This window comes from Bipolaris zeicola (assembly GCF_000523435.1).
Source record: "Bipolaris zeicola 26-R-13 unplaced genomic scaffold scaffold_36, whole genome shotgun sequence".
Lineage (NCBI taxonomy): Eukaryota > Fungi > Ascomycota > Dothideomycetes > Pleosporales > Pleosporaceae > Bipolaris > Bipolaris zeicola.
Genome location: NW_006912085.1, coordinates 71,797 through 90,769, shown reverse-complemented (window position 1 = coordinate 90,769; position 18,973 = coordinate 71,797). Strand labels below are relative to the sequence as shown.

The window sequence follows — 18,973 nt, the reverse complement described above, 5'->3', positions numbered from 1 at the left end:
CCTGCTTTGTAATGCCGCCACCATGGTCTTCGATCCACCGCTTCCATAAGAAGTCAGCACCCGCCTTCTTAAGCCCTCAAGCATGGACGCGTACGTTGCAATCACACCTATGCGCCCAATTGCGCAACTAAATCAACGTCTAGGTAGCGCCTTCCTCGTCGCCAAAGTCTTCGTCGTCGGTCATGTCTTCTTCTCGTACATCGGCGGCGTGGGATCGACCACCGGTATATCCATGGTCCCCACCATTCCTCATTCCTTTCGCTCACACCCTTGGATCTTGTACTCGTCGCTTCACCGTCGAGGCCGGAATATACAGGTGGGCGATGTGATAACGTATACGCACCCCATGTTCCCTAAGCAGCATGGGTGCAAGCGGGTTATTGGTATGCCGGGTGACTTTGTTAGTGTTATTACGCCGGGACGCAGCGATGAGAATATCGAGGCTGTTGATGCTGAGGGGAAGTGGGCGAGCGTGAGGGAAGAGGTGATTCGGGTGCCGGATGGGCATTGCTGGGTGCAAGGGGACAATCTGGAGTGGAGTAGGGATAGTAGGCTGTTTGGTCCTTTACCGTTGGGTTTGGTCAAGTCGAAAGTGTTGGCGGTTATTCTGCCGTTTCGAGAGGCAAAATGGGTGGGTAGTTCGGTTGATGTAGTCGATCCGCAGGAGAAGGAAAGAGAATGGATCCTGAAGTAAACAACGGGACGATACGATGCTGATGAAATGATCATACCTTACTTAATCACCTAAACAAACAGTCGGCTCTTCTACGAACCAACTACACACGAAATTCCTATAACAGCTCTTGACAATAAGATACAATAAAGACTAAAAAAAAATTGAAAAAACCTCGACACATCGAACTTCTATGCGTACAAGACCAAAGTCATAAACCATTCCATAAACGCCAAAACAATGCAACCCCTTTCTTTGTTCACACGCTCGCTCAATCCCAGCTCTGCTTCTCCACAGACGGCGTACCAAGCACACCAACGCCATCACCCCTCCGCTTCCTCTTACCCACAAACTCGCTCGCCCAATCAAACATCTGCCACGCCCAGCTACCCGCAACCATGACACCACTGACAACATTCACTAGCGTAATCAGCAACTTCCAGAAGCTCTTGCTCTCCTCGACAATCGCCAGCATAATGGGTTCGATATCGAACTTGACAAAGATACCAGGGACGTAGTTGTCATCTACCTTGTGCGACTGCGAGGTAACGGCGTACTGGTTTGTCTTGATGGCGTGCGCCATGTGGAACATGTTGGATGAGGGTTGGTCTTTGGTGGAGACGACGGATTCCATGAGGGGCATGAGGGAGGGCTCGTCGGTGTAGATGGTGGGGACGATGGAGAGGTAGTATTGGAATTTGTAGAAGTGGTCTGCGGGGGTTGGGGTGACGGCGATGGTGGAGTCGAGGGGGTTGGTCAGCGAGGGGTAGTATGGGCCGAATGACATTTCGCGGATGATGTGGGAGAAGTTAAAGGCTGAAGGGGGTTGTTAGTTTGGGGGGAGAGGGGACATTTTTGACGGGTTCTGGGATGTGTGATCTTACTTGAATGGTCGAGGTGTTCTCCAAATTCCATGTATCCGTGTCCTCTTGCGGTGATGTGGAAGTCTCCCTGCACCTTGTTTCCCACAAGATTGCCGTAGATTCTGCAACTATCCGTCGGGCCGCGCAGCTTGGGTGTCTTGCTGAACTTCTTCTTTGTCGCCTTTCCCAAATGCTCGTGCACATCGCCGTACTCTTCCCATTCCGGAATCTGGGTTGTCTCATCGCCCAACTCGTGCGTGCCTTTCTCAGTGTTCTTGCCAGTCCACTGCGACCATGAGGTTGGGTCTTTACGTAGAAGCTCACCGGCTAGCGTGCGATCACCAGCTGCATCTTGCATGTTTACGTGGAGGTCACCACATTTCATGGCGACAATTATATCGAGGTTTATTTGCATGTCGTGAGATACACCCTTTTCGATGGTGAAGGATTGCGTCGTTGTGCCAGCATACCAGCGCGCAATTTCCGACCAGGTCAGATAGATGCATGTAATGATGAGAGTTACTGTCCATGCTGAGGAATTGCGACCCTGAACGAGGTACGTCTTTTTGGTTTTGGCTGCGATTGTCGGTTAGTTGTGTTGCTCGTCTATGAGTGAGCAACGTCGCATCAGTTCAAACCACCATTGCAAGTGATATAATTCACCTTCCCCAAATCTCTGCGTGCAAAAGTCCTCTTGATCTTCCGTAGAGAAAGTAGTACTTACGAAAAGCATCGAAACTTGACACGATCCCCCCTTTGGCAGGTCCAAACGCATCATCATCATGCCCATGCTCCCCGAAACCGTTCATTCTGGCTGCTCAGTCGTGACACTAGGGTACTGCAGCCCCAGTCGCGATTCAGCAAAAATGAAAATGGGAAGAAAGTAAAGGGTGGGGTGAACTAATGAGCGACGTTGACACAAGTAGGTAATGCGACGCGAAAGGCCACCTTGAACTGCTGTAATGATCGGCGTCCGTGCCCGCGGAAGAGGCCCGTTTAGGATCGCTCCGCCACGTGCTTCCTTCACCCTGCGAACTTATCGCAAGCGCCATCCCACATGATAACAATGCGCCCCAGTTAAGATTTACATCTCTCAGAGTTCATTATGCTTGTTCATTGTCTTAATGCTAAACTGCTAAACATCATACATGCTCTCACATCATGCCTCCATTGATCAGGTTTAAGCAGTAGTGTCTCCAAGGTTGCTGAACTTGCTGTCGCCATCCTGTGCCATGTCGGCCGTCTTGGGAGTAACACCGGCATTTGCAGCATTTACACCCTGCAGCTTGCGCTCCGCTTCTCTAGCGGGATCGTTGATTGTACCAATTTCGCCAAACTTGCGGTCTCCGTGTAGTTCCGGATCCTCTGTCAGATTGGCGCCCTTGGGCTTAAGTACGCCTGGATCGACATGTGTACCAGAGAGAGCAACGGGTGTTGTACCCGTCACGCTGGATGCTCCTTCAGTGCTACCCGAAGTGCCGCCTAGACCCTTGCCTGAGCTTATGGTCTTCTCCTCATTCCATCCTTCCTGAGCATCTCGCGCTTCAGAATTAACGGCAGCGCTGAGCTTGACGGCATTTGACGTGTCGGTTGTGTTTGTGTTTGTGGATGAAGAAGGCTGGTCTGAGACTCCTGCCTTGGGGTTGCCTTCACCAAAGTGGCCATGATTCTTAAGGGACTCGCCTGCGAGAGAGTCGGATGTTACGATACCGACCGCCTCATTGATGGGAACTTTCGACGCAGGGTCGGTAATTACCTGGGAGATGAAGGTCAGCTGCGTTATTACATCCAGTATCTCGCCGTAGGGTAAGGCGAGTATATGTAAGCCCGTTCTCGGGTGATACTGCATGCATACCTTTTGTCCGATGGAAGTCATGTTATTTAGATATCTTGCTATTTGGGATTAAGTTGAGTTGTTTTTTTCTGACAGAGAATAGGATGCAGGTATTTAGTTGGAGAGTTGTAGATGGTATGTGCTTTTCCAAGGGAAGTGCAAACTGCCTTTAATGTATGCTCATAAATAAATCATTGTGACCTATTCATACGTATGGCGTATGTTGGCGTTTGTGTGACGTCAAAAGCGCTTCACCTCAGTCTTGACTACTAGTGCTGCCCTGTTCTTGGACAGACGTGGTGTGAGATAGACTTGGATCACGGAACATACTCCATCAAACCGCAGTGGAGATCGGGTATTCATGTGTGCTTGCGGCTGGGATAGCGTCGGGAATAGTCGTGTCTTGGCAAGCCTCCATGAGCGCCTAGTTAGCGAGTACGTACACTTTCTTGTCTGGACCAAGAAGGCGAGCTTACGACGTTTAGCCCTATACCGCTATTAGAAAGTAAGATATCCTTTCTAGAACATATCTAGAAGGAGGAAATTATGAATGCCGTACAATTCATAGTGCACGGTCTCTTCAGATATTTGATTTTCACACTTCCGACATGGCTTTGCTTCGATCCAGAGATCAAATGCACCAGTCGGACAGCTAGCCACATGATAGCGAATACATTTAGTAGACGACATTACGAAGATTAGAAACTGATGTATTTCATCATTCATTGAATTCGTATATTAAGTCATCAAGATACTGCTCTTGCAGTCGGCCAGCTGAACGCAGTGACAGTGACCTTGTATGATAAGAAAATCCTCCAACCCCACTACACTTTGGGTATCTTTGATCATCATCTCCTCGTGGAACACTCTACTGCTTGAGACCGGAGCTGGGGTCGTTCTTTTGTGGGTATCCGTAATCCTTGCCAGTTGTGTCGGCAAGGCCAGAGTGGTTCTTGGCCTCGCGAGAAACAGCATCGTTGGGAATACCATCGAGACCATCCTTTGCCTCACGGGCTGAAGCACCACCAGCACCTACAGCAGGCTCACGGATAGCTCCGCCGCCGGAAGTGAAGCTGGCTTCTTGGCCGCCCGAGCCAACGTTGACAGTACGAGCGTCAGAAGAGTTGAAGTCGGAGGCGACTGGTGGCTGGTCGGGAAGAGGGAGGTTGGACTGGGCCTCATCGACGGCCTTGTTGTTGCCCTTCATGTCGACGGTGGTGTTGGCGTAACCTTGCTGAGAAGAGACCATTTTGGTTGTTGTTGTGTGCTAGGTATGTTAGTACTTATAAGTACTGAAGGCATGCATGTGGGGCCGCGTCTCGCGTCACGAACACTAACTTGAGAGCCTTCTACCACCTACTGCATATGATTGTACTTACTTTATGGGTATGAGGAGGAAGTGAAGAGTGTTATGAGTGTGCGTTTGGCGTTAGAGATGTAGTTGAAATTGTGGTTGTGATACTGGAAAGAAAACTGCACTGTGAGGCACGTTGGTGTTTTATCATAATAGCTGAGAACCCTCGCCCCACCATGACGTCTCACTGATGCAATTTGCCCATCGCAGATTCCCACCCCAGCGAAGTGGGTTTGTTCGCATCATCGGATGGTCTTCTGCAAAATCAGCTAGTGCTTGCGCCCGTGCATCGGGACAAACGAGCCGCAACTCTGGAAAGTGTCGCGTGTCGGTTGTTATGATTGGGGGAACTGGGAAGCCAAGTACAGTAAGACGTAAGCAACTTCTAATTGCTTCCCTTGATGATGGGAAGGTTGAAATACAAATATCTTCATAAAGAATGCACCTGGTTTCTTCTTGTGGTTTCCCTTTCCCCATTTCTACCACTAGCAAAGTTCGAAGATCATCCTAGCAATGAAGCAAGCAGGAAACCAATGCCAAAGACAGCATAAACAACGCCCAAGTGGAGAATGTGAGGTATTGCCTCCCAGACCGGTGAAACGACAGGGATCTGCCGGCCACCGGACGGTTATGGCAAGCGGCATACTGCCCAAGTTCAGTATAACGAGATCTTCTGATGCTCGTTTCACCCATGGATCCTGGTAAAAAATCGTCCCTGCATCGGGGTCTTGATCAACACGTACACATCTCATGTAGAGTATGACGTATCTGTGTGGGTGCTTCAAGGTATAGATGCCCAATTGCGCAGGAACCAGTCTTGGAAATGAGTGACGTGGATGTCAGGGAAGACGGTGTTGAGGTACGCGGGCACTACAAAGTCGTAGCGTCCCTCTGCCGTCGCGAGCAGCGGAGCGAGCCGTCTTTGTCCAGCCACATCACCTTCCAACTCTGCCATAGTCATATGGTACTCGAGGTCTGCGAATTTAGTCAGCACATAAGTTGACATGAAGTGGTGAGACGACGTACTTGCGGGAGCTTGGTATTCAATGCTAACCCAGGCACGACCTAACACAAGTCAATTCACTGTCCTATCATACTCGGGAGGTTTAATATACTCCTACAAGCTCTGATTGTCTCAACAAGACTATGCACAGTCATACGCTCGCCACACATGCTCATCTCAGAAGCCCAGGTAGGCATGTCAATGGCTCGAACTACAAACTGCGCTACATCATATGCGGATGTTAAACATAGCCAAGAGGGGTTTTGCGCGGCATCGTAGATTGGCGCTATCGAGGTCATCTGTCGGGGATTGGCAATGAAGTCTCCTTCGTTGCCATAACCTGTGCTGGCCCCCATACGGTGAGACATCATTCCGTTGACGGAGAATCGCTCATAGAGTATACCACAGACGAAAACGGTGTGCTGGATATAGCCACTGTAGTGCTTGAGTAAAGCCAAGGCCGAGTCCTCTCCACGGTCGAGTAATCCATTCTGACTTCGCAAACCGGGTTGACCTTGGAACTCGGCAGGCGCGAAACGTCGCACACGACATTGTACAGCCGCTTCAATGAGCCGAAGCTGGGGGCTTCCCAAGACTGTGGATATGACTGTGTCAACACCCATCAAGGCATGCTGAAGTGAGGCGGCATTGTTGTAGTCAACAGTCTGGCAATTGTAACCAGATGCTATAAGACTTGTTTGATGCTAACAAGAGTCAGTTTGGCCAAAGCCATTTAGCGATCTGATGATGAGCTGTCTTTGGATACATACTGTTCTTGAGAGAATGACCAACTGGTGGCTAGTCGAGTTGTTGATCTCCTGAGCTATCAGGAGTGCTAGGCCACAAGTACCTGATGTTAGTTGTAAAGTCAGCAGATTTCTTAGAACATTCCAATCATCGTCTCACCTGCTATAGCGATGCGCATGTTGGCCGGCATTGCTATTCGCGATTTGTTTGGGCTTCTTAGGTCTCGAAGGATTTCGAAATTTGACGACAGGGTTTGACCTCTCTCCCTTTTCTATTATCACTCCCAGGACTCACCTTGGGCACCACCCATGACCATTTGCCCTTCACATATTACAACGTGTTGACGTCCGTGACTCACAGGGGTGTTCCCGAACCCATGGTAGGGTGGAGGCCGGCAGCCATGGCGGGACGGCTGCTACCACCATGTTCTGCAACATCCAGGGATCATTGGAGAGAACTTGGAAAATTCTGGTGAAATCCAGTGGCAGATCACATATCTGATACCGTTGCCTGCTTCGAACATATCCTCCGTGGTGGGACCCGGTGCTGTAGCTAGTGTGGAGGGGCCGAATCACCGCCACTCCGTTGCTGCAGGCGTCCTGTGACTCTTAGTAGCAAAGGTAATACAAGATACAGAGAAGTGTACGCGACATGTGCGTGGGGTTGAAGTGTGTAAGCATTAGAGAAAATGCTTAAACTCTCTATTTTACCATAAGACTGGAGATGATAGTGGAAGGGATCAGTTATCGGTCTGTTGAAGCAGCTATTACGCGGGCTCATAACCGTGTGTAGAAGCATGGCATGGAATTATGCATTAGGTGAGGAATAGAGTAGTTGGTCAAAGGGCGACGGCTTGATCACGGCATGTGCTGGTTCTAGGACAGAGCCCTGGAGACTTTCGAAAATGAGTTAGAATACCTTTATCAGTCTAGCGACAAGCTTAGGTAGCGATAATTCCGCCAGGGTCAAGTTGTAGGGCAGCGGAACATGGGTATGCTACCGACATACGTACATACATGTTTTTCGGAGACAGCGATTGGCGCGGGAGAGACTCACCAATCATGGGCGAGCGAAGAAGCCAAGAGGCTCTCGGAAGATGACAGGAAAGGAAAATGGGGCCAAAGACTAGTTTAGTGTCGAGAATGGCGCATACACCAGCAACAGCCACAACAACAAGCAACCGATTCGCTTGAACAACGGACCCTGAGCCGGCCGAGATGGCAATCGGATTTTGTGGCTGTGTGAGGATAAGTTATTTGGCTGATTTCCCTATGCCTCTTTCAGTAATTTTAGGGCTGCCACAGTGTGTGCCTAGATCTTGGGCTGAATTCGCCAGTATGTGCAAGGCAGAAAGGTCGCCCTTCTGACTGACTGACAGAACGTGTGGGAATGAGGGAGGCTACGGCAGCTCATCCCATGGCCTTCTGCCTTGAGTAAACCATCTTCACCGGTACAGGTGGGGTAGCAGGAAAAGCAGACATCGAGTGCATCGACAGACCCAAGGTGTATGCAACACGTCAGATGCTAAGAAAGAAGGACCGGTTGTGTAGACACTCGCAAATAGGAGATGGGATGGGATGTTTGAAGAGTGAGTCGCTGCCTAGACGAAGTGGTGACAAGGCGTAGGTGCGAGACGGGGCATCGGAAAAGGCCGATGGTAGACAGTTTGCGTAGAATTGCAGTCCGGACGTGTATGTAGAGTGCATGTACTATGTGTGTATGGATCCACCGATCGTGTTTTGCGGAGGCGGCGTGGGGAGGGGGCTTAATTGGGTTAACATGTCACGTGCCGACGTGTTTCGCGAACGGTACTGAAACCAACCGTGCCGCTTTTGTAGGCAAAGTAGTCGCCCTGTGCGTTGGGGTGCCATGGATGGCTTACTGGACTCCTTGTCTCGATATTTTGATTGTTGGATGCCGGTATGCGCGTCGTTATGCTGACGAGTCGAGCACAAGTCTTCACAACTACCATGTCGCGAGATGATTGTTTCTGCACGCGCACAACTGGCCAGGGTTCTTCGGATAAGGCTGAGAGAACGGTGGAAAAAGCAACGCGCAAGAGGCCAGGGAGAGCAGCGAGGAATGAGCGCATATATGCACCATACGAAGCGCGTCGCGACTATGTCGCCAAGTAGCCCCGCGACGGTCGTGCATGTACTTGGCTATACGTGACGATCTGCAGGATGGGATAGACCTTGGACGTGAGGCTGGTGGGCGAGTGTGTGCACAGACGGCGTGTTCGTTCTTGGGGCAAGGTGGGCTGCACGACATAGCTAGGCAAGCGCCCGGCTCGGACCAATCTGATCTGATACGCACGCGACGGGAAGACGCGCTTCTCACGACCCTTTCCTGCCACCATATTGCGCGCGTTGTTCTTTCTATAACCTCTGCATGCTGGCCAATTCTTGAAAAATACTCTTCTTTCCTCTCCACACCCGGTGCTGCCCGCTCACCATGACTTACTCGTCGCCTCTGCCCTCGTTTTCGTCGCCTGCGTCATCGCGTCTCCCCACGGTTAGACGCGCAAGTTTCAGTGGTCAATTGGCTTTTCTTGTCCATTCGCAGGAAACAGTTGCAAATCACATGCCTCCAGACGTCGACAACAAGGCTCTCGCTCGTCAGAAGCGAAGACGCACAAGGTACGTAGCCAATTCCTCCTCTTTCTGTTCTTCCATCTGGCAGCGGCCCATGTTCGACATATACTCGCCATGTTCGTTCGACGCGCGCTGGTTCGTGCGCGGCCTACCGCCCGGGAGCTATTCGGCCTACTACCCCGCGGGCAAGCGACACTCCAACATGGCATCGCCGCTGACCACGCCCGCTTGCAGCAAGGAAGACGAGGACATACTCAAGTCCGAGTACCTGAAGAACCCCAAGCCCAGCAAAGCTGCCCGCCTAGAAATTGTAAAAAAGGTCGCGCTTGGCGAAAAAGAGGTCCAGGTACGACCCACATTGCACCACGTCACGAGTATACGCGGTCTTGCTAACTTGTGTTCTTAGATCTGGTTTCAGAGTAAGTCATTCCTTCCTCGCATCGCTGCGCATATTGCTGCTGCCTTGCAGCAGCCTGCGTTTGTCGTGTGCCGCGCGAAGCTGCACCAACATTGAAACATATCCTGATCATGCCTTGCTCCAGATAAACGCCAGAACGACCGTCGTCGCTCGCGGCCTCTCGAGCCGTCTTCCACCGCATCATTCATGTCGTCTTCATCAACCATGTCGGACCCGCCCACCGAGGATGAAGTAGTGGCTGTTGCGCGCCGTATCGATAACGCGCTGGAGCCGCACGAGTCGGACGAGTGCCCAAAGTCCGATCCACCAGAGCAGCCCGCAACCCCCGAACTGACATCCGACGAAACCATCCCAGAACCGCGCACCATCGACACAGCTATCTCCCCGGCTGTTGAGCCAGAGAACGCAAACGAAGCACCTGTAGAGCCTTCAGCCGAAGCACAGACAGGGATAGCTCCTCCCCAGACCACCAACTCTCAGCAAGCCGTACCATTGTCACAAGCTACCACACAATCACGCACATCATGGATTTCCAACCGCCGCAGTGCCTCATTCGTCCGATGCCTACAAGACTACACCCCTGAAGTCATCACCTTCCCGAATGCTCCGCCCAGGCCCCTGGAATCACCCGAAGCCTCAACAAAGACCCCTTCACGTCCACTGAAACGCACACACTCATTTATGCGCTTATCGACAAACGAAAATGGTACCGCCCGCATCGTCACCGACTTAGATAAGACGCCTTCACCGCCCAAATCGAAGAAGACTCCATGTTCTTTTTCTCGTGCTGCGGCTGGCTTTCGACGAAGTTACAGCGCAGCAGGCTTGAACGATAGATTGGCTGCTGCTGCACGAGGAGAGCCAAGCCCAAAGCTACCAAGGACAGGATCGAGCGTTGGGAGGAGTAGAGACTCGCGTGCATGGGAGTTTTGGTGCGATCCTGAAGCCCGGTCTACAACAAGTCTTACTGCGCGTGCAGAACAAGAAGAGAGTGGAAGTGCAGCAGACGCGATAGGCATACTTCGCGCGAACCGAAGAATACTGGCTCAAAACCAAGCGCGTCAAAACAGTAGTCCGCTCACGCGTCACAGCTTACACAAGGTGCTTGGTAGTCCGCTAGTGAAGAAGTCGCGTGGTTCCATGCAACGCGCTTCGACAGTCAGTGGTCGCATCCCGCAGATCGAGTATTCCAACTACAAAAGAGGCGGCGACAGCACCGAATCAGACGAGATGCCACCAACAGAGAGCGACAAGGAGAACTGGGAGCCAAACGCGTCCAAAGCGGTACGTCGCGATCGACAAGTTGCTGCTACGCCTCCAGCTTCAAGAGGTGCTCGTCAAATCCTCGGGGAGAACATAGAGTTGATGTCACAAGCATCAAGTCTAGGTGCAATGCTAGCCAAGGAAAGGAGGGGCACTGGGAAACTGGTCGTTGATCCCGAGCAAGACGATGAACTACGGCAGTTTATGGGCGGCGACAGTGCAAGCGGGCGTTCGAGCATCAATTCAGCTGAAGAAGCTGGTTGTGTCGAGGGTCTGCTGAAGCTGAGCCAGGGCCAGTGGAGGTGATTGTGCAACAGAGTGTGATGCTACTGGCACAAGATATCTTGTTTCTGTTTGTTTGTTTGTTTTTCACTTTGTATTGTCTGCATATAACAGCGCTCATTTTCCTGGTGTTTTGTTTTTCTGGGCCCAATAGGAAGGAAAGAGCGCAAGCTCAGGAATAGGAAAAGACATTAGCCGTATCTGCAATATCTTTCTTGCATGGGATACTGGCGGTTTATTAGCACATAAGAGTAAGTGTATAAGCACACGATTTGAAAATGGGTGGGCTTTTGTCACACTAGCTTTTTCTCGAAATAAAATAAAACATTTGAAATCTTCATAGATTCTGTTCGGTATGTGACGTCTTTTTTCCGTCATCTCCGGAAGATGTCGGTGTCTGCAATCTGGACCGAAGAATAAGCAAAGCAAAACTCTCTACTTTTACTAAGAAAAAAACGAAAACGTTGATATTTGATTTTTTTTTTCAGGAGAAAAGAAAGAAGATAGAAAAAAGGGGGGGAAGAAGGGGGTTGAAGTGTCCATTTTTGCAAGTGTGAGGTGGAAGCGTGGAAAGGAGCGGAGAAGAGAATGGTCATCACGTGAAGAATGGCTCAGATTAGTTGGAAAGAACGACTCAGGTCGAATAGAGAAAAAAGACATGTCACACACATACAGAAATCTAACAATGTGGAAATCAAGTCGCTTGCTATGAATAAAACATGCAAACACACAGAGAGGTGGCACAACAACTAGATAAATACTGTCTAGTTTGTACATTCCTGATTGCACTTGCACACACACAGATAGAGACAACGATAGAGAGATAAGAAATAGAGAGCCCCCCAATAGACCTGACCACCCTTTATATATGAAGTAGCCATGGATTAGAAGATTACAAGGCGATAGAGTGCGATAAAGAAAAGAAAAAACCGGGTATATGCAGGAAGAGGCAGAGCAAGTAGAGGAGCGCATGCAGTCGTACAACAATCAGAGTGTATGGGGGAGGAATGATGCTGGCCAAATCGTCTACTTGGCGCCCGGTGGCAGCTTTACGTTGTTGGAGAGCCATGCCTGAGTCGTGTTAGCAAGATGCCGGGAGATTAAGTGGTGGGTGGAAATTACCAGTCCCTCGAAAATACCCTCGCCTGTTGTCGCACAGCTGGGCTCTACTTTCCATACGTGGTCTTTGGCAATCTTGTCTAATTGTAGGAGATCGGATACTTCCTTGGGTCGCATTGCTGGCTAGGGTTAGCAATTTGATTCTGGTGATAGTGAATTTCATGTACGCACCTCCGCTCAAGTCCTGCTTGTTGGCGAATACCAGCAACAGTGCGTCCTTCATTTCCCTGTCCTGGATGATGCGAGTGAGTTCGGTCTTTGCCTCCTCGATACGGGCGCGGTCGTTGGAGTCGATGACGAAGATGAGTCCCTGGGTTCCTGTGGCGTCACGTCAGCACGGGTGCTCGCATGTCGAGTGCTGCACAGCATCAATCTGGACAGGGCGACACATGCGCGGCACTGTCGCGTGCGCGCATGTTTACTCGCCTACCCGGAACGGTGCCGTGACGGCCCAACATACCAGAGAAATAATGCCTCCACAGCGGGCGGATCTTGTCTTGGCCGCCGACGTCCCAGACGTTGAACTTGGTATTCTTATATGTGACGGTCTCGACGTTGAAGCCGACAGTGGGGATAGTGGTGACATCTTGGTCAAGCTTGAGCTTGTAAAGGATGGCTGCGAGGTTCTAGTCAGCCGGGTTTGGGCATTGGGCGGACATTGCAGATGCTGCCAACATACTCGTCTTTCCAGCGGCGTCGAGGCCCAGCATCAGCAGCCGCATCTCCTTTGATCCGAAGATCTTGGCCATGGCCTTGGATATGGACGCGCCCATTGTGGCAGCGTGATCGTGGGGATTACGTCGGCAGTGTGCGGGGAGGGGCTTGCCAGGTGGTAAGTAGCCGGTATACGAGGCAGGGAGTGGCGGCGGTGTTGTCGTCTCGGCGGCAGCAGCTGAAGGCGAACGGGAGGGATTGGGTAGGCCGGGGCGTGGGAGACGTGTTTGTGCTTTGCAACGAGGCAGAGCAAGCGGAAGATAAGAGGAAGAGGAAAAGGTGGTGGTGGAAAGAGAAAAACACAAGACTGTACTGGGGACGGCACAAGACGGGACGGGGCGCGAGAGAGAGAGATAGATATGGCGTCGTGGACGCGGGCGTGTGTGTGCCTAAAATGAAGGTTTCAAGCCGGTCAGGAGTGAAACCAGAGGCAAGCAGGCCGCAAATCCCAGAGAGCCTCCAGCCGACGAAACATCCGTGCGCAACCAACGGCCTTGCTCTTGACAGGTCCATCCATTCTCTCTCGCCGCACCACCATCGCCATCTTCAGCGCCCCAAATGCACGCAAAAAGGGGGCCCCGCCCTCTGCTCTGCTTGGGTGCCTGCGTTTGATTGCGACATACTGGGCCCCCGTGTGCGCCGTTCCTGTGTGGCCAGTGTGCCGGCAGATGCAGGTACGCGGCGCTACTCCTGAGATTGCCTATACAGACATGCCGTAGTACATAGACGCACATACAGATATACATATACAATACATATGTACCCCTACTTCAGTACACGCTCCGAACCCACGACCTCTGCCCCACACACACCAATGGTTTGTCTCCATGCCTGTACGCCTCCAGCAGCCATTCGCTCGCTGCTCTTCACGCCGCGTCAACTCGCCGCTCTGCTTACACGGCCTTGCCGATACACCGGCTTCTTTGTTTCTTTCCCCTTCGTGGCTAGTCGCACAAAGCCTCCATCGTAATGCCTGCGTCTGCTTCAGCCGTTGCGACCCGCTACGCTGCAGTAGCAATGTCGCCCGCTAACCAAAAACACGTCTTATATCATCATGTGCGGCTCCACACGGGAAAGTTATCCAAACAAGCACCTATACCGAAGCTGGGCCATTACCTCATACGCATTAACCTTCGAGCTAATCCTATCGGCTCTATACTAGAACCACGAGGCGTTGCTCAAGACCGCGTCTTCGACATGGACACGCCATGATTCAACAGACACAATGGCTATTCCATGCATGAATCAATCACCACGCCAGCAACGCCGAGGAGCCTAGCTTAACTCCGGCAGTGTAACAGAAAAAAAATGCAATTAACAGTGGAACTTGGCGTGGGTCAAGATAAGCAAAGAGTGTTGCGGCTTGGCTATTTTTTATATATATCATGGGTATCGTGTTCCTCCAGGCAAGCATACACCGCTACATTCTGGCAGCTACTCCCTCATTGCTCAGACGATCCATCGCCACTCAATTGTTTTCTACCCCTTCATTCTGGCAGACTCCTCATCACACCCTCAAACGCCACTAGAGCCATGGCATTGGCCGGAAAGGCACGTAAAAAGCATGGCACAAAGCCGCGCCAGTATCCCCTCCACCCTCCTTCTCTGTACACTGTTTGAGCGGCGTCTCTCCATCGGGGAAACCTCCTATTGTCAAGCGGATCTGTCATGATGCGCTGCTTGATCACATCGCTTGGATAGCTCGTCAACCAAAAAATCTGCGCTGAAAGACCGCCTGCCCAGAAGTTGACTGCAGGCGCTGACAGATTTGTGTGTTTCTGGAATTGTTTAGTGAACAAGTCGTACGTCCCCCACCAAAAACAAAAGAATGTACGGAATAGCAGCGTCGCGCTCAGGCCATGGTACACACCCTTTACGCCATGACCCTTGTATATCTTCTTCAGACAGTCAATTGGTCCAGAATAGAGGCGCGCTGTCTTATCTGCTGCATATTGAACCTGCAGACGGGCTTTGATGTGTTCGACCGGCGCTGCAATAAATGATACTGTCCAACCTGCCATTGTGCCTGCCATGCCATGGGCGTACATGGGGAGCTTGCCTTGCTGCTCGCCAAATCGAACAGACGAGGGTGGATTGAAGACACGATCATTGAGGACGCGGCGATATACACTGAGAGATCCTAACATACTACGTGCCATTAGCAATCCGTCAAGTTTCAGGTCGAAAGTGCCATACATCGAGTCCATAAACATCCACCCCACCAACGGCGGGGTCGCGCCTTTGTACAATCCTGCGAAGCCCTCCTTTCTCAACGTCTGCATGAGACAATCTACCGGACCCCTAAAATGCGACTTTTCTGTCGTTTGCAGTCGCACTTTGACTGTGTCGAATGGGTGACCGACTATCTCTAGTTAGATAAGGGCATAGGCAACAGGTGCAGACTGTCACACCTGATAGCTTTGCAATGCCACTGAAGACACCAGCTACGAAGCCGCGGTAATGTTTAGGCGACTTCTGAGGTTCGTCGGAGGTCGCGATAAGAGCCGTTGCTGCGGGCTTCATGCCGGCGGGTTTCAGCGCTGTAGTAGCCATTGTCGCGTCGCTATTGTCCAGTGAAATATGAGAATCATGCCTCAAAGAACAAGGCCAAGAAGAGATATCGGTGGAAAAGCATCAGCACCTCGATGTGTGCTAATCCTCATCCCATATCTTGTGCAGCGCGTCGGTAGCCTGCAGTCGGAAACGCACAAGCGTCCGCGATACACTTATGGTGACGATCTCGAGAGGGACCGGAGATCGGCTAAGGTCGGACCGTTCTTCGATTCCCAGGGTCCCAAGCTACCTGAATTGGTACGATCGTTACTACTTGGATTAGCGGCTCTTACGACCCCTCCAAACAAACCTGCAGTCATAGACAGACCGAAGATGGCGCAATTAAATCTTGTTACTAATCGGATAGTCTTTCTATCAATACTTAACACATTGCGCCAACTGCATCGACGCGTCTAACACGTATACATGTCAACGATGCAGAACGCGACCGAAACACCTAGTACAACACCAGCGGGGACGAAGTCGAAGAAAGGTATGTTAGGTTTGGTCTAACATGTGACTGTTAAAAATAACACATCTCAGTATGGACCACCCTGATCACTAACACGGCATACCTCACCGGCCTCCTCACCCTCGATTACAGTCTGAAGAAGCACGGCTCGAAATACCCGCTTGTCGCACTATACACCGATACTTTCCCCGCTGAAGGCCACAAGGCGCTAGATGAGCGCGGCATTCCCAAACAGCATGTCAAGTACCTGCTACCCACGGTCAACAAGGACTTCACCAACGACCCGCGCTTCTACGACTGCTGGAGTAAACTGACACCATTTTCGTTGGAAGAGTATGACCGGGTCGTCCAGCTCGACAGCGACATGCTGGTGCTGAAGAACATGGATGAGCTGATGGAGTTGGAGTTGGATCCACCGAGTACCGGAGGTAAAGGCGACAGGGTATTTGCAGCGAGCCATGCCTGTGTGTGCAATCCCCTCAAGAAGCCACATTACCCCAAGGACTGGTACGTCTCCCCTCATATCCACGACTTGCGCAAACCGTTGGGCTAACGTTGGACTAGGATCCCCGAAAACTGCGCATTCACTTCGCAACATGGCGATCCCGATGCCGCTCAGAAAACCGGTGCACCTTCTACAGCCGGTCTTCGCATGCCCAACGGAGGCTTGCAGGTCGTCAACCCTTCCAAGGCCACGTATGACCTCATTCTGAAACAACTTGCCAACGAAACGTCCATGTCGTACGACTTCGCCGATCAGTCTCTCCTCGGTGACCTCTTCAACGGGCGCTGGGTCGCCTTGCCATATACCTACAATGCGCTCAAGACAATGCGCTCAAAGGGTGTACACGATGCTATATGGAAGGATGAAGAAGTCAAGAATGTGCACTACATCTTGAGCCCGAAACCTTGGGATGAGGCACCCGGCAAATGCTCTGTAGAGATACACGAGTGGTGGTGGCCTATCAACGATGAAAGACGTGCGTTGGAGAAGAGCAAGGGCATCGATGACGGTTTCTAAGGGCATAGCGCATGTAGACGTTGGGCATTTCAACAGAGCCCTAGGATAGTGGTGGCGACGGCGGCGTTCTTTTATGGAGATACCTATGATAACTATGTACTCTAAGGATCCCAATGACATGGCACTTCATCAATCATTCCCTTTGTTCGTGTCAGTCGTATGTATGCTCGAAGAGACCATTCTTCAAAGCTTGCCCTTGTCATCCTCGATCTCACAGAAAGCCTTGAATGTCACAAGGCCTTCTGCACCTTCTTCATCCCCAGCATCCACATCGCTCTTGATGATTACCTCAGCCGTGGCTCCAACAAAGTAAACGAAACCCTCGCTCAACTCTTCTTCTTTAGGTCCAACACTGATCGTTCCTTTGCCCTTTGTGCAGAGAATGATGCTGGGTCCATCAATAGGATCAAACGTCGCTTTAGAGCCAACCCGGTTCAGCGCCGTGCGCACAACCGCAAACTCTGGGATCGGGGGGTTATACAGCATATTGCTCGAGTTGGAACTGTATGCAGGCGCATTCAACCTCACACGCGAGTAATCCTTGGGCTCCATCTTCTGCTCGCTAATAGGGGCATAGCTATACGTCAGCATCTTGGTGAGGTTGTCGACGTCCTTGAATTTCGGGGTGAAGCCCGCGCGCACCACGTTGTCGGAGCTGGCCATGCACTCGATGATGTCGCCAGAGAGGTAGGCGTGGATATCGTCTGCCTTAAGGAACATGGCTTCGCCTACATCGAGCTTGACGTAGTTGAGGAAGAATTGAACGAAGAGGCCAATGTCGCCAGGGAATTGCGAGTCGAGGCGGATGACGAGGTCGGCGAGCTCTTTGCCTGTGTTGGAGGGTGGACCGCCGCCGGCAAAGTTTTCGCCCTCAGACTTTGCGGCTTCGATGAGTTCTTTGCTTGCGGATTCCAGTGCGTCCTTGTCTGCGTTCATGAGTTTTGTGAAGGCGGACTGAAGAGCCTTCTTATTTGCTTGCACATCTTCCTCCTTGTCTGACGTCTCTTTTCCCTTGATAGTCTCCTCAAACTTGGTCGCTTCTTCTTCGCCGACGAGTTTGCGTAGGGAAGGAACGGTCTTGAGGAAGTGCGTAATTTCGGCAAGGGGACGGAAGCCACAGAGTCCGTCGAACGGTGTGACCGCAATGGTCATTTCAGGCTTGTGGTTGTCATCTGAATTGTAGAGTTAGTATCAAGTCAAGACTGCTGCATGAAGACTGACCTGGGTAGTTCTTGGGGTCGCTCGCATGCAACTGCTCGGCAAGCTTCTTGTTGGGATGTGCCTGTATGCTCAAGGCCTTGTTTATGGACAGGACCTTGAACAGGAACGGTAGTTTGTTCTCATATCGCTCAGCGATTTCGGTGGAAAGTAGCGCCTGGTTCTCTTGGACAAGTTCTAAGAGGCTTCGCTTCGTCTCGAGATCTTTTGAGGGAAGTGACGGGTGGGTGCCCATCCACAACTACAACGGTGAGCAACGCGTCGACGACAATGCCGCATTGATTGCATACCTCAGCGTATGGCTTCTCTTCTTCGATTGAGAATTCCGAAGCTGTCGCAGCGTGGAATTTGGCAGCGGCCGAGTCTTTACCGACTTTCCCTGGGCTGGTTCAGCATACCGCTGATGGAATTATGATGCGGGGCTGCGTACCCCAGTCGTAGCTGTTCACGCCTGCAAGACAATCAATTTGTGTTATTTTTTCCTGTTTTCAATTTCTGCTTACCGCATTCTAATCTGATAAGTGGGTTCCGCATTTTGGCAAGGCCTTGTATTGTGTGTAGATTGTGGTCAAGGAAAGTGATGCGTGGCAGCGGATCTTTGGCAGGCCCACTTGTGCCGCTAATTGGCGTCCCCCAAGCATCGTCACAAGGCTGGTCGGATTAAGCTCATGGAGACCCTACCCCTCTTCCGTTGCTAGCGCGGCTCCTACCCTGCATCGCAATCAACTACACGTGCTCTCGTTTGCATTTCCCGCTTCTTTCACTCTCCCTCCGCCAAACCACACCGCTCCCACATGACCTGCCTGCAGCGCGTCCGGTAACACAGAACGTGCCGGGGAGCTGGC

The 18,973-nt window shown here is 51.4% G+C and overlaps 14 protein-coding genes across 14 annotated transcripts; 3 read left to right on the top strand and 11 right to left on the bottom strand.

The window, feature by feature from the left end:
* Positions 1 to 11: 11 nt before the first annotated feature.
* On the top strand, positions 12 to 694 carry COCCADRAFT_34949 (uncharacterized protein; the record flags this gene model as incomplete). The annotated part of the gene is made up of 2 exons (XM_007711939.1): positions 12 to 90; positions 144 to 694. The coding sequence occupies 2 exons, from the start codon at positions 12 to 14 to the stop codon at positions 692 to 694; spliced, it is 630 nt and encodes a 209-aa protein (XP_007710129.1).
* Positions 695 to 944: 250 nt separating this feature from the next.
* On the bottom strand, positions 945 to 2,345 carry COCCADRAFT_3247 (uncharacterized protein; the record flags this gene model as incomplete). The annotated part of the gene is made up of 3 exons (XM_007711913.1): positions 945 to 1,489; positions 1,558 to 2,112; positions 2,261 to 2,345. 3 exons carry the CDS (start codon positions 2,343 to 2,345, stop codon positions 945 to 947), a joined length of 1,185 nt encoding a protein of 394 aa, XP_007710103.1.
* A 48-nt stretch (positions 2,346 to 2,393) lies between these two features.
* Positions 2,394 to 2,588, bottom strand: COCCADRAFT_90547 (uncharacterized protein; the record flags this gene model as incomplete). The annotated part of the gene is made up of 1 exon (XM_007711966.1): positions 2,394 to 2,588. The coding sequence occupies one exon, from the start codon at positions 2,586 to 2,588 to the stop codon at positions 2,394 to 2,396; it is 195 nt and encodes a 64-aa protein (XP_007710156.1).
* Positions 2,589 to 2,716: 128 nt separating this feature from the next.
* COCCADRAFT_34947 (uncharacterized protein) lies at positions 2,717 to 3,412 on the bottom strand (the record flags this gene model as incomplete). The annotated part of the gene is made up of 2 exons (XM_007711938.1): positions 2,717 to 3,292; positions 3,392 to 3,412. The coding sequence occupies 2 exons, from the start codon at positions 3,410 to 3,412 to the stop codon at positions 2,717 to 2,719; spliced, it is 597 nt and encodes a 198-aa protein (XP_007710128.1).
* An 826-nt stretch (positions 3,413 to 4,238) lies between these two features.
* COCCADRAFT_3245 (uncharacterized protein) lies at positions 4,239 to 4,619 on the bottom strand (the record flags this gene model as incomplete). The annotated part of the gene is made up of 1 exon (XM_007711912.1): positions 4,239 to 4,619. One exon carries the CDS (start codon positions 4,617 to 4,619, stop codon positions 4,239 to 4,241), a length of 381 nt encoding a protein of 126 aa, XP_007710102.1.
* Positions 4,620 to 5,209: 590 nt separating this feature from the next.
* COCCADRAFT_90467 (uncharacterized protein) lies at positions 5,210 to 5,476 on the bottom strand (the record flags this gene model as incomplete). The annotated part of the gene is made up of 1 exon (XM_007711965.1): positions 5,210 to 5,476. The coding sequence occupies one exon, from the start codon at positions 5,474 to 5,476 to the stop codon at positions 5,210 to 5,212; it is 267 nt and encodes an 88-aa protein (XP_007710155.1).
* A 29-nt stretch (positions 5,477 to 5,505) lies between these two features.
* Positions 5,506 to 6,664, bottom strand: COCCADRAFT_90452 (uncharacterized protein; the record flags this gene model as incomplete). The annotated part of the gene is made up of 5 exons (XM_007711964.1): positions 5,506 to 5,699; positions 5,751 to 5,789; positions 5,840 to 6,431; positions 6,498 to 6,577; positions 6,634 to 6,664. 5 exons carry the CDS (start codon positions 6,662 to 6,664, stop codon positions 5,506 to 5,508), a joined length of 936 nt encoding a protein of 311 aa, XP_007710154.1.
* Positions 6,665 to 8,928: 2,264 nt separating this feature from the next.
* Positions 8,929 to 11,055, top strand: COCCADRAFT_90442 (uncharacterized protein; the record flags this gene model as incomplete). Its single annotated transcript, XM_007711963.1, has 4 exons — positions 8,929 to 9,113; positions 9,303 to 9,414; positions 9,475 to 9,487; positions 9,611 to 11,055. The coding sequence occupies 4 exons, from the start codon at positions 8,929 to 8,931 to the stop codon at positions 11,053 to 11,055; spliced, it is 1,755 nt and encodes a 584-aa protein (XP_007710153.1).
* A 1,002-nt stretch (positions 11,056 to 12,057) lies between these two features.
* COCCADRAFT_34943 (uncharacterized protein) lies at positions 12,058 to 12,923 on the bottom strand (the record flags this gene model as incomplete). The annotated part of the gene is made up of 5 exons (XM_007711937.1): positions 12,058 to 12,102; positions 12,154 to 12,269; positions 12,322 to 12,468; positions 12,563 to 12,766; positions 12,830 to 12,923. 5 exons carry the CDS (start codon positions 12,921 to 12,923, stop codon positions 12,058 to 12,060), a joined length of 606 nt encoding a protein of 201 aa, XP_007710127.1.
* A 330-nt stretch (positions 12,924 to 13,253) lies between these two features.
* On the bottom strand, positions 13,254 to 13,598 carry COCCADRAFT_90451 (uncharacterized protein; the record flags this gene model as incomplete). The annotated part of the gene is made up of 1 exon (XM_007711962.1): positions 13,254 to 13,598. The coding sequence occupies one exon, from the start codon at positions 13,596 to 13,598 to the stop codon at positions 13,254 to 13,256; it is 345 nt and encodes a 114-aa protein (XP_007710152.1).
* A 753-nt stretch (positions 13,599 to 14,351) lies between these two features.
* COCCADRAFT_3241 (uncharacterized protein) lies at positions 14,352 to 15,417 on the bottom strand (the record flags this gene model as incomplete). The annotated part of the gene is made up of 3 exons (XM_007711911.1): positions 14,352 to 15,012; positions 15,061 to 15,226; positions 15,276 to 15,417. The coding sequence occupies 3 exons, from the start codon at positions 15,415 to 15,417 to the stop codon at positions 14,352 to 14,354; spliced, it is 969 nt and encodes a 322-aa protein (XP_007710101.1).
* Positions 15,418 to 15,590: 173 nt separating this feature from the next.
* On the bottom strand, positions 15,591 to 15,752 carry COCCADRAFT_90460 (uncharacterized protein; the record flags this gene model as incomplete). The annotated part of the gene is made up of 1 exon (XM_007711961.1): positions 15,591 to 15,752. A coding segment is annotated over one exon (162 nt), but the record flags the coding sequence as incomplete, so codon positions are not given.
* A 100-nt stretch (positions 15,753 to 15,852) lies between these two features.
* COCCADRAFT_90560 (glycosyltransferase family 8 protein) lies at positions 15,853 to 16,910 on the top strand (the record flags this gene model as incomplete). Its single annotated transcript, XM_007711960.1, has 3 exons — positions 15,853 to 15,910; positions 15,961 to 16,396; positions 16,454 to 16,910. 3 exons carry the CDS (start codon positions 15,853 to 15,855, stop codon positions 16,908 to 16,910), a joined length of 951 nt encoding a protein of 316 aa, XP_007710150.1.
* Positions 16,911 to 17,093: 183 nt separating this feature from the next.
* On the bottom strand, positions 17,094 to 18,662 carry COCCADRAFT_3239 (uncharacterized protein; the record flags this gene model as incomplete). Its single annotated transcript, XM_007711910.1, has 5 exons — positions 17,094 to 18,082; positions 18,132 to 18,369; positions 18,419 to 18,507; positions 18,559 to 18,579; positions 18,632 to 18,662. 5 exons carry the CDS (start codon positions 18,660 to 18,662, stop codon positions 17,094 to 17,096), a joined length of 1,368 nt encoding a protein of 455 aa, XP_007710100.1.
* Between the last annotated feature and the right edge of the window lie 311 nt (positions 18,663 to 18,973).